Genomic DNA, 12,403 nt, shown 5'->3' with positions numbered 1-12,403 from the left:
GACAGGTTAGGCCACAGTGGCATTAAAAAAATAGTCACTGCGGGACCAGTGGGAGAGGTGAGAGCACAGTGAGTTAACAGGCATGGTGGGGAGAAAGTCACTGCGAGATCTGTAAGACAGTCATGATCACAGTGGGGATAGAAAGTGAGATAAGGGAGTATCACAGAAGATCAGTGTGTAAGGGATGATGTATTTTCCTTTTTGGACCATAAGCTGGAATGGACGTTGAACTGCAATACAGCTGAAATAGCAGGAGAATTTTGCAATTTAGAAAATGTTGCCTTTCAGAGCAATGAGGGGATATACCCTGACACACAGTGGCAGCAAAAAGTCTTTGAGTGAATAAAAGACTACTTGTACTATAGTTTGCTGTAATGTGTAGGTGCAGAGCAGCCAGAGAGGGAAAATTGAATACATTTCTCTGTCCTGTTCTCCTGATGACACTGGAAAGGCAGAAGAAAACCTAGAAATCCTAATGAAAAATTTCTAACAAGAAATGAGCTAGGTCCACCAAATCAATAATTGAGGTGATGAACGACTACAGACAATAGTGTGTAATCATTGCTGAAATGTAAAGGAACTATGAGATAATTTAATCTATCCTTGGGGATCTCTACTTTTGATCCTGATCTACATTTTACCCCACAAAAAATCTGTGCCAAACAATTTGTCTTCTGTCTATCTCAATTGAATGTGTGTTTATTTGTTGCTTTTAAAGGCATATAGTTTAAGTTGCATTGTATTAGTTAAATAATGCATTCTTTTCTCTGCCTTTTGTTAAAATTAAGTGTGTTACAATAAATAGAATTAATTTCTATTAATGACAAAACCTGGTGTGAATTGCCTCAGTCCTGAATAGCAGTCAGTCAGGCAAATTGGTCATCTTGGTGGTTTAATTGGGATTTTATACATTTTGTGATGAGTTGTGGAACAGTGGAGCACAATAATTGGTATGCTGTCCTCAGTAAAATCATGACAAGTAGGAATGCACAGTGAGGATAAAAGTAGTGGTGGAGAAAGAGTCACTGTGAGGCCAACAGGAGATCTCCAAAGAAAATTAAAGTCTGACATCACGTGAAACCAAGTAAGTGAATGGTTGGTCAATAGTTTTCTCAATCATCATTACTCAGGTGTGCATTACAAATTATGAGTTAGAAAATTAAGAACTTTAGTCAGACTGTTATCATATTAAGTGAATTAATAAGGTCCGAGGAATGGACTCAAATTCAGTTTAAACACGGTAATAGTGAGATTGTTAACAAGAGAACAGCTTGTTTCTATATCATGGATGGGCATCTATGACCTGTTGCTTGCAATTCCAGTGCCATAAAGGAATTTCAGGTCACTTTGTTTGTCTTGGATGAGTACACGTACAGAAAGTGTCTCTGGGTGTTTGATTCAAAACTTAGGATTTCCAAGGTTGAGCTCAGCTCGAGTCGCTGCAGAGCATTGTAGACAATGAGAATTTCCTCAATTGTTTGTTCCATAAGGTGACCATCCCAAAGATAGTAGGAGTTCAGGATAGAAGCCGGGTGACCATCTGGAAATAGGAATTATAGGAGTCTTCAGGCTGTTTGTCACTCTCAAGCAAATACGCAGTATTGCATACTGGTGGGAGTGATGATGCTCGCTCAAGTGATCCCGTTTGAAGTAAGCTGGCAATGTCTGGATTACACCCAGTGCAAACCACTAACAACAGTAGAGTTAGAAAGATGATGCAGAGCAATGCATGGTTTGAAACATGGGGCAGCACGTCAGGCTTCCAGGTTATTGGGGAGTTGAATAGGGCAAGGAACAATTCGGAGTTAGAATAATTAGCCAAAGGAAGCCAAGTTGAATGAGGTGAAAATGATTCCAGTCCACCCCAACCCAACTCAAAGGCAAAACAGTAACTGCCTTGAGAGAAGAGATGGTTCAGATGTAGAAAAAATATTTTTCCTCAAAGTAGAAAAGCAGGACAAACAAATTCTAAGCTCCCTGGGTGACACAAAAGATAGATATTAAGATGAGAGAGAAAATATATGCTTCTGACAGATATTAAGCTAACAATTAACATCAAGAACCAGGAAGAATATAGAAGGTTCAAAGGAGACATACAGCAATAGAGTCATAGAGTCACACAGCACAGAAACAAATCCTTCGGTCCAACCAGTCCATGCCGAACATAATCCTAAACTAAACAAGTCCCGCCTGCCCGCTCGAGGCCCATATCCCTCCAAAACTTTCAATTCATGTACTTATCCAAATGTCTTTTAAATGTTGTAATTGTACCCACATCCACCACTTCCTCAGGAAGTTCATTCCACACACGAACCACCCTCCATGTAAAAAAAAATTGCCCCTCATGTTTTTTATAGATGTCTCTGCTCCTAGCTTAAGAATGTGCCCCCTACTCTCAAAACAGCCCATCCGAGGGAAAAGACAACTACAATTAACCTATCTATATCCCTCATTATTTTATAAACTTCTAGAAGGTTGCCTCTCAACCTCTTACGCTCCAGTGAAAAAAGTCCCAGTGAAAAAATATTACAATTCTGCAAAGGTCAGGATATCAGATGAGATATTATAATAATGTCCTGAAATAAAACATTTTCCATCAACCTAGAGGGATTAATAACTGCTGACTGACTGCATGAAGTTGAAGAACTAGCTTCAAAGGCGTTTCTCCATAACTCAAACCTTCCATACCCAACGACATCCTGGTAAATCTCTTCTGAACCCTCTCTACCTTAATAATATATTTCCCATAACTGGGGGACTAGAACTGGACACATTATTCCAGAATGAAAAAGCATTTACTGAAAAGGAAGCAGAGTGAATGAAAAGACATTAGCAGCTAATATAAAAGGGAATCTAAAATCCTCTGTGAACATATAAATTGTAAAAGGAGGAGTTGAAACCAATTCCAAAAAGGGGATTTATACCGGAGGCATGAACCACAGCTGAGGTATTAAATGCATACTTTACATCTGTTTTCACTAACATGGTGCTTAGCAGGTCACGGTGAAAGAGAAGCTACTTCAGACAGCTGGTTTAATTTTGATATAGAACGGGTATTTGATAAGCTGTACAAGACACCAGGTGGGATGGGATACAATTGGGATCCAAGAATATTGAGGGAAGTGAGGGAAGGAAGGTGTTTATCAAAAGACTGGAGAATTTCAAACGATATATCCTTGTTCAAAATAAGTTGTGAAGAAGAGCCCAGCAACTATAGACCATGCTTGAACTTTGGTGGTGGGGTAGCTTCTCTAAACCTTAATTTAGGAAATGGCAAGTGCAACTTAATTAAGGAAAGCCAGCAAAGCTTTGTCAAGTGCTAACTGTGTTCAAACTAAATTGAAGTTTTTTTTGATGAGGTCACTGAGAAGGCTGATGAGATCACTTCTATTTACCTGGTATACGCAGATTGCTAGAAGGTAACTGATTAAATGCCGCATAACAGACTTGCAAGCAAAGTTGCAGTTCATGGAATAAAAAGACAGTAGTGACATGAATACAAATTGGCTGAATGCCATGAAACAGAGTACTGATTTGTGCAGGCTGGAGGAAGTAGAATTCCTAGGAACCATTGTTCTTCCTGACATATATTAATGACGTAGACCTTGGTATGCAAAATACAATTATAAAATTTGTGGATAATGTAAGACTTGAAAACATTCAGAACTGTAAGCACAATAGTGTAGAACTTCAAAAGAACATAGACAGTTTAGAGAAATGGGTAGTCAAGTGGTTGATGAAATTAATATACAGAAGCATGATATCATTCATTTGGTATGGAGGATGTGAAAAGACAACATAACAATTGTATCATTCTAAATGGAGTGCAGTAGTAGAGGGACAGTGGTGCATATGTGTTTATATTATTAAAGATGGTAGGACAGGATGACAGAATGGTTTATGATGCATACAACATCCTACAGTGATTATTAGGTACATAGAATAAAAAGTAAGGAAGTTATGTTAAGCCTGTTTAGAACATTGCTTTTGCCTTAACTATTATATCCATTTTTGAGCTTCAGACCTTTTTTAAACATGTGAAGACATTAAAAAGACTGCAGAGAACATTTACACGAATAGTTCCAGAGATGAACAACTTCAGTTATGCGGATAGGTTGTAGAAGTTGGGAGAAGGAGAAATTGAGACTGTTCTCTTTGAAGAAAAGGTAGAGAAAAGATTGACAGAGGTATCCAAAATCAGGAGGAATTAGGAAAGAGCAGATAGGGAAAGTGATCTCTTTAGAGAAGGATGAAGAGCAACAGGGCACAGATTTATGGCATTGTAGAAGGGACAAGCGGTTAGGATCTGGAAAACACTAGCTGAGAGTGTGGTGGATGCAAGTTCATTTTAGATATTCCATAGGAAATTACATTTTGTCTGAAAAGGAAGAATGTGCAGGGTTACAGGGAGAAGGCGAGCAAGAGACATTAGGTAAATTGCTCTCATGCAGAGCCAGCATGGATGCAGTAAGCTGAATGGCTTCCTTCTGTCTGTAACAATCTTGTAATTCTCTGATTTTGTGCCATACTATTCAAGACAAAATGGTAAAGAACAATAATGCTAATGCTATCAGGTAGAAACTGCAAGTCAAACAAAGCAACACAATCCAACTGTACACTGTGGACTTAAACTGCTAAGACCATGCCTGCCAATATTCTCAAGTCAAAGCTGCAAGACCAGAAGTGATCACTTTATTTGCTTAGAACTGATGGGGGTAAACATATAACTATATTATATGTTTAAACATGTGGCAGTTCCCTAATGGAATTTATGTTCTTTTGTAGAATATAACGTAATAATGCATGCCTATGTTATGAGGGTGTGTCAATGATCAGATCCTTTTTGAGGACACAGTGTGGATTCTAATTGTAGTGACTGTAATGAGGTCAGCCAGCTGGACCTCATAGAATAGACTGTTAATCTGGTCCAATCAGGGAGCTCTGGCTGATATAAAAGGGTGCTGAGTCTCAGAGATACTGACGCTTTGGTGCCTGATTCTGTATGAGCCAGTACCAGAGTGAAGGAAAGCTCATACATAAACAAAGGGTGTCTTGGTGATGGGATACCGGCCTCTATGGAGTTATTTCACTAACTATGAAGAAGCACTATTGACGTGGTAGTTGTGTAATAAACTAGAGAGTATAAATCAGATTGATGCTGGTTTTCTTGACTACACACAAGCATTTGAATTATAACAATCTGGAACTGTGGTAGTTATTGGAAAATTTTGGCTTCCCAGACTCTTATAATAATCAGACATTAACTGTATGATGAGAATTGGGAGCACAAAAAAACTGATGGGAAAGTGTCAGAATCTTTAATTGCCTTTACTCAAGGAAGTCTGGGTTCAAGCATCAGATATTTTCAGACAATTATATGCAGTTTCTGTTGATGAAACATCATATATCTAGTGGAATGGCACAGTAGGTTAGTAGTTATGATGCGGTACTACGAATAAATCTGATAATTTGTATATTTCGTTAGAAAAACTCTATTAGATCACAAATTACCTTCAAAGGAAGCGGGTGCTGCTGTTTGGTCTATAGGTGGCACCTCTCCAACACTGACTCTGTAAGCAACAAATACTGCTTTGCCAATACTGCCCACCTCCAAGAATAAATGAAAAAATATTACAATTCTGCAAAGGTCAGGATAGCAGATGAGATATTATAATAATGTCCTGAAATAAAACATTTTCCATCAACCTAGAGGGATTAACAACTGCTGACTGATTGCATGAAGTTGAAAAACTAGCTTCAAAGGCATTTAAGCAACAGATTCAGCAAATAAGAGAAAACTGTCAAGAGCCGAAACTACAGAAGTGACAACCAGCTCTAACTTAGTCAATGGAAGGAGATATCAAGTGTGAAACATGCATAAAGCACTATTGTTTTCTATTAGATTTTGGAGCAATACACAAACATCTTTGACAGCTAAGAAGAACACTTTTGTTCTGTAATTCCAAAAGTGAAGGGCAGGCCATCCACCCCTTTAGCAATACAAGGAAAATAAACCAATCTAGGTCAGCATTACATGAACAATTTTTGCAGCACAGAAATTTATAATCATTTGATAAGAGTGGTTATGATTCAAGCTGTTGTTATTTCTGGACAAGTCAGATTCCAGACTGAAATCTGGCTTGACAGATCATTGCTTTTTTTGGCTTTAACAAGGTGGTCTTTCACTGAAACACAAACACACAATGTCGAAGATTTGGTTTTAATACAGTTACCATAATATAGAAGTTTGTTATGAAAAAGAAACGAAAATGAAATAGAACAAATCAAAACATTTAAAGATTTAGAAACACCTGGTAAAATATAACTCCATTCATCCCAAAACACACCTTTACGGTTCTCACATCAGAGAAAATTAAATTTTTTCTCACTCCTATAGAGATTAACTCAATGTTAGCTTCAATTCATAGTGTTGAGAATCTGATAGCCTCTTCCTTGTGCCTTCATATAATTGAGTATAGAATTTCTCATCTTCAAATAAGACCTTTATTGTTTTAACTAAACACTTCCAGTCTGGAACTTCTAAACTAAATTCCTTACATTGAGGCAAACTATTTCTCAACAATTCAAAACTATCTCCCTTTTTCAGGAACAATGGTTTACAGTGTTATGACATGAAGACAGACAACATAGCTCAAAGTAGTCCCCAGTTCCCTGTATTTGCAACACAGTAAAATTAAAACATTCAATGACTCTCAAACTTGACCCAAATGGTTTCTATTCAGACTTTTTGAATAACCAGTACCCGACACCAGGTTCACAGCTTAAACAAAATAATTAATAAATTATTAATTATACAGTAGCTTGACACATGGTAATCTAATTAATGTCTATGATTTAAACTCAATTTTCTTTGATTCTAGACCCTATTCACACAAAGACAGACTGACAAACAGACATAGTTCAGGGATAAATCAAAAAGAAAAAATGAGATGTAATTGGCCGGTTCACTTAAGCAGACTCCAGATTCATAACATCACAAGCACAAGGCACTGTATCCTGCTTGGTTTCTGAAGCCACCAATGCATGTAAATAGCTTTTACTAGGCTCTGAGAAACAGTCACTTAATACTTATAACTGATATTCTATTCTCAAAACTTTCAATAAGTTGATAATGAGAAGATAATCAGGGAACAATCAAATCTCCATCCTACAGCTCTTGCAGCCACAATCTTTCTGACCAACATAGTTCAAATTCTGGTTTCTCTTTCTTAGACACATTGTCTTCCTACTAAGTCCCTGTTAACCTTCAAACATCTGCCATCTGTTTGAGCGTAGTGCATCTCTGGAACCAAAACATCTATAGCATTCTTGGAATGAGAATCAACCTGCAATTAATTTTCAGGCCTGGCCTCATAAGCAAATATCAGTTTGTTTGTTTGCCTTTTTTAAAAACAACAAGCTGCTGCTCAAAATCCAAAAGTTCACCTTCAGCTCTCAACTCCAAACCAAAAGTGATAACAAAAAATGTGGAAATGAGTGAAGGTTCTAGCAACATATCCAACTTCTGCCAAAGCCTCTGCAAAACTGCCAAACTGAAATCCAAAGTCTTTTTTCAAGTTATGGATGTTCCCCTAAGCAAAAAAAAATCTTCTAAACTGAAAGTTTAACATACAACTGTTTACTTTGTCCACTTGTAAATAATCTCTCAATGTAAATAAATTCCCACTAACCTAGGGAAGGAAATCTAGGAAGTAGGAAGATTCTCTCTAATGTTCTTTTTTTTTGAAAAAAGTCACCAAGGCCACAGAAATACTGAAAAGTAAATCATGAAACACCACACACACAGAAAATCCATATGCCCCTAGTTGAAATTTTAAAAAATCCAGAAATAAATGAGATTCAAATATATCTAAATTATGCATGTTACATCACAGGTGTCAATGAGGTGTAGTTTCTGGTCTGTTGGATCTTTTGGAAATATTTTAAACTTAGTGTAGAATATTCTTAATGTTAAAGCGGTAATGCCATTGACATTTAAAATATGTTGCATGGGGAATCAACATTCGCACATGTGTGCAAGCCAATGAGTTCAATTTGGGACATAATTTTTTCTGCTGGCTACAGACTATACTTCAGAGGTAACAGTTTCCGACCACTGGTATAATGCATACTCCAACTTTCTCAAAAACAATGCATAATCAGAAAGGGCAGAGTAAAGTAACATTACCTTCGATGGATCATTTCAATTAGCCTGAGAATAGAAAGAGAAAAATCTGCCTGGGCTCCCCATTTTTATTATTATCCTGTGACCACCAAACCAATTGTGGGGCCACATGCAGATATTGGATGAGGGCAGGATAAGGTTCGGTTATAACCTGCTAACACGGCCAAAACTCCTACACAAAAAAAATGAATTGCAGATAAAGTAAAATCACACAGTTTGATGAGAAAAAAGCAAAAGAAAGTTTTTGGAAAACAAAGTGAGTTCAGGCCTACAAGTTTTTAACCTTGAACTGTTTAATCGTTCAGATCACACAACACCAAAGGCAATTGTCTATTAGTTTATCCATATTTAGAGACAGAAAAAGTCACCTACCCCAGTTTTATCACATAGACGAAGGGTGTTGAATGATCCAACAGCAAATAATTGCCCATCAGGTGCCCAAGCCACAGATGTTATAGGATAGTCATGCGCCTGAGAGCTATACAACAGACGTCCATAACTATCCCACACCTAAAAATTACACAAAAACATTACTTCAGAAAAATTTTCAGTAAACAAATTAAATAATTTAGGATACTCTTCCACATTGTTATAGTCACAGCTGACGGTACCATTGGACAACTTAGATCACAAAATGGAATTGGCTTGATAGATCATATATTTATCATGTTTACTTAGTTAATATGATGGTTAGTCCCCGAGACATATTTGCATAAGAATGCAAAGTTTCTTTAACAGCAGAACAGAAATGTATTAAAACAAAAGTAGAAATACCAAAAAAAAAAATTTGACAGTTAGAATCATCTCAAAACACTCAGTAAGCCATAGCTTCAACTAGTCTGCCAACTATCTGTTTCAGAAATTCATGTCCAGAGAGATTATATTCCTCTTCTTTACTCTATAGTGTTCTACTTAACAGAATCGTTCCACATTTTTTCCTATTGCCTATGGCGACAATTTGATGAGTCCTTTCCAAATATGCCAACATGTATTTTTCCAGAACCTAAAAGCTTTTCCTGTTCAGTAATCGGCAGATTTCTAACCAAACTCTGCTGCTTTGGAAATTTCACAACTACACTACTGTGGTGGCAATCTATTTCTTGTAGTATCCTGAATCTTTGTTCTTGGAGAGAAATTAAATTGGTTTCTAAAACCAACAGTCATTTCTCCTAATCTGAACTGAAAAATTTGTTTCTGTACTAAATTGAAAAAAAAACTTGCTCATCTGAACTTCTTGCACTGAAAACAAAGCTTTGAATGTTTTCTCTATTTGTGGTATATAGATATAAACCACTGATACTAGAACCATTGTTCCATTAACACTACAAGGAATTGTAGTCACCTATGCTCAGCCACATACTGGATTAGGTCACTGTTCTGGAAGGACACTCTGACCTTTTCTTTCAGATAAACCTTCACAATAGTAATCAACACCCAGTTACATTGAAATCCAAACCCCAAAAAATGATATGTATACAATACACAACTTTTGTCACATTATAATTCAACGGACGTAAGGTTCAATTTTAACAATATACATTAGATGGGAACCTTTGATTCGCAAATGCCCTCACCCAAGTTTGGAAGTACAGGGGCACTCAAAGCAAGTGGTGACACTCCAAACCCCACTGGCTACTAAGGCCCTTACATGGACAAATAATGCCTCTGGCTACAAAAAGACACAACCAATACTCACTCATCTCTATCCACATGGACAAGGAGAACCACCAGTTCGACTGGGACAACACTAAAATCCTGGGACTAGCTAAGCAGAGACAGGCACGGGAATTCCTAGAATCCTGGTACTCCACGAAGAAAGCCATCAATAAACACATAGAACTTGACCCCAGATACACTCCACTACGAAGGAAAACCGGAAGTGAGGCAATCCAGCTCAACGGACTCCAGAGTTTAAACACCAGGCGGGAAAACACACCGGTGCTTCATCGGAGGCTGCACTGATGATGTTACCCAGCAGGGTAATGAAAGGTCTGCGGAACAACAAACCAGCTCAGCGAGCCAACCAACCACAAAATAATGCCTCTGCACCCACAACATTTGATCCCAAATAAGGGAGTTGCTGTCAACGTAAGTGGCAGGACTTCCTAAGGGAAGTGAATGGGGCTCTCACCGGTCCTTCAGCGGAGGCCAAAACTCTCATCGCCTGCAGCAAATACTATATGTTAATATCAACGTTTTTCACTACAGTGTATTAATCACTATTCCAAAGCCATTTAAAAACCAAGTAAAACATCACCCTTTTTCAAAGAATACAAATACAAATCTTGGCATAAAACCCAGGTTGCCGCAGACCCATTTTCTTGTTTATTTTATTTCCATCTTTCTTTTTGAGTCTGGAATAAAATTGGTAGCACAGGAAATTCCTTGTCAATGTCTGTGATTGATCTCCAATGGAGTATACCTAAACTGAGCTCCTTATACTTTCCCCATCAACTTCAGGCAGACATGTGTCAGGCTGAGCTGGAGCCTGGGAGCACAGTGTTGAATCCAGCGGTGTGCATGTTTACTTAGAACTCTTCCCAGCCTTCAAACCTGGGAGCATTTTATGCTATCTTCCCCAGAATGACAGCAATTAGCAAGGTGCCTTCTAACTGATCATAAGTCTTGACAAATCTCCCTCACGTCAATTTATACATAATTCTCATGGTGTCACTTTCACTGTGCATTTCACAAAAATAAGGAATTGTATTTTTATTGCACCTGTTGTGACCTCAGAATCTCTCAAGGTTTTACAGCCAGTGAAATATTTCAAATGCCTAGTCACTGTTGCAATTTAATAAACATGGAAGTCAATTTCCACATAGGAAGCTTCTGCAAATAGTATTGTGATAATGATGACATAATCTGCTTAATGATGTTAATCGATGAATAGATATTGGCCAAGGAACCTCCACTTCCTACAGACAAAGGGGGTGGCCATGGATACCCGCATGGGCCCAAACTATGCCTGCCTCTTTGTAGGTTACGTGAAACAATCCCTCTTAAGTAGGTACACTGGCCCTAAACCCCACCTCTTCCTCCGTTACATTGATGACTGTATCGGCGCCGCCTCGTGCTCCCACGAGGAGCTCGAACAGTTCATCCACTTCACCAACACCTTCCACCCCAACTTCAAGTTCACCTGGACCATCTCTGATACCTCTCTCTCCTTCCTGGATCTCTCTGTTTTCATCTCTGGCAACCACCTGGAAACCGATATCCATTTCAAGCCCACCGACTCCCACAGCTACCTAGACTACACCTCCTCTCACCCAACTTCCTGCAAAAATGCCATCCCCTATTCCCAATTCCTTCGCCTCCGCTGCATCTGCTCCCAGGATGAGGCATTCCACTCTCGAACATCTCAGATGTCCTCGTTTTTCAAGGGCCGCAACAGCACCCCCCTCAGTGGTTGAGAACGCTCTTGACCGTGTCTCCCACATTTCCCGCAACTCATCCCTCAACCCCCTCCCCGCAATAACAACCAAAACAGAATTCCCCTCGTCCTCACGTACCACCCCACCAACCTCCAGATCCAATGCATCGTCCTCCGACACTTCCATCATTTGCAATCCGATCCCACCACCAAAGACATTTTTCCCTCCCCACCTTTATCTGCTTACCGGAGGGACCACTCTCTCCATGACTCCCTTGCCCACTCCACACTCCCCTCCCGCCCCACCACACCCGGCACTTTTCCCTGCAACTGCAGGAAGTGCTACACCTGCCCCTACACCTCCCGCCTCACCCCCATCCCAGGCCCCAAGAAGACCTTCCACATCAAGCAGATGTTCACCTGCACATCTGCTAATGTGGATACTGTGTCTGCTGTTCCCATTGTGGCCTCCTCTACATCAGGGAAATCAAGCGGAGGCCCGCTTTGCGGAACACCTATGCTCGGTTCGCACTAAACAACTGCACCTCCCAGTCGCGAACCATTTCAACTCCCCCTCCCATTCCTTTGACGACATGTCCATCCTGGGCCTCCTGCAGTGCCACAACGATGCCACCCGAAGGTTGCAGGAACAGCACCTCATATTTAGACTTGGGAACCCTGCAGCCCAATGGTATCAATGTGGACTTCACAAGCTTCAAAATCTCCCCTCCCCCTACCACATCTCAAAACCAGTCCAGCTTGTCCCCACCTCCCTAACCTCTCCTTCCTCCCACCTATCCCCTCCTCCCACCTCAAGCCCCACCCCCATCTCCTACCTACTA

General features: G+C 39.5%; 1 protein-coding gene across 2 annotated transcripts in view; it reads right to left on the bottom strand.

The window, feature by feature from the left end:
* Nucleotides 1-12,403, bottom strand: part of ift80 (intraflagellar transport 80 homolog (Chlamydomonas)) — a 164,202-nt gene that overhangs the window by 118,697 nt on the left and 33,102 nt on the right. For both annotated transcript variants that reach the window (XM_048604261.1, XM_048604260.1), the window contains one exon: nucleotides 8,558-8,695. In XM_048604261.1, coding sequence (XP_048460218.1) covers nucleotides 8,558-8,695 — 138 coding nt within the window. The remainder of the gene's footprint in view (nucleotides 1-8,557; nucleotides 8,696-12,403) is intronic.

Source organism: Rhincodon typus, chromosome 13, assembly GCF_021869965.1.
Source record: "Rhincodon typus isolate 14 chromosome 13, sRhiTyp1.1, whole genome shotgun sequence".
NCBI classification, from domain to species: domain Eukaryota; kingdom Metazoa; phylum Chordata; class Chondrichthyes; order Orectolobiformes; family Rhincodontidae; genus Rhincodon; species Rhincodon typus.
This window is presented reverse-complemented; position numbering and strand designations above follow the sequence as displayed.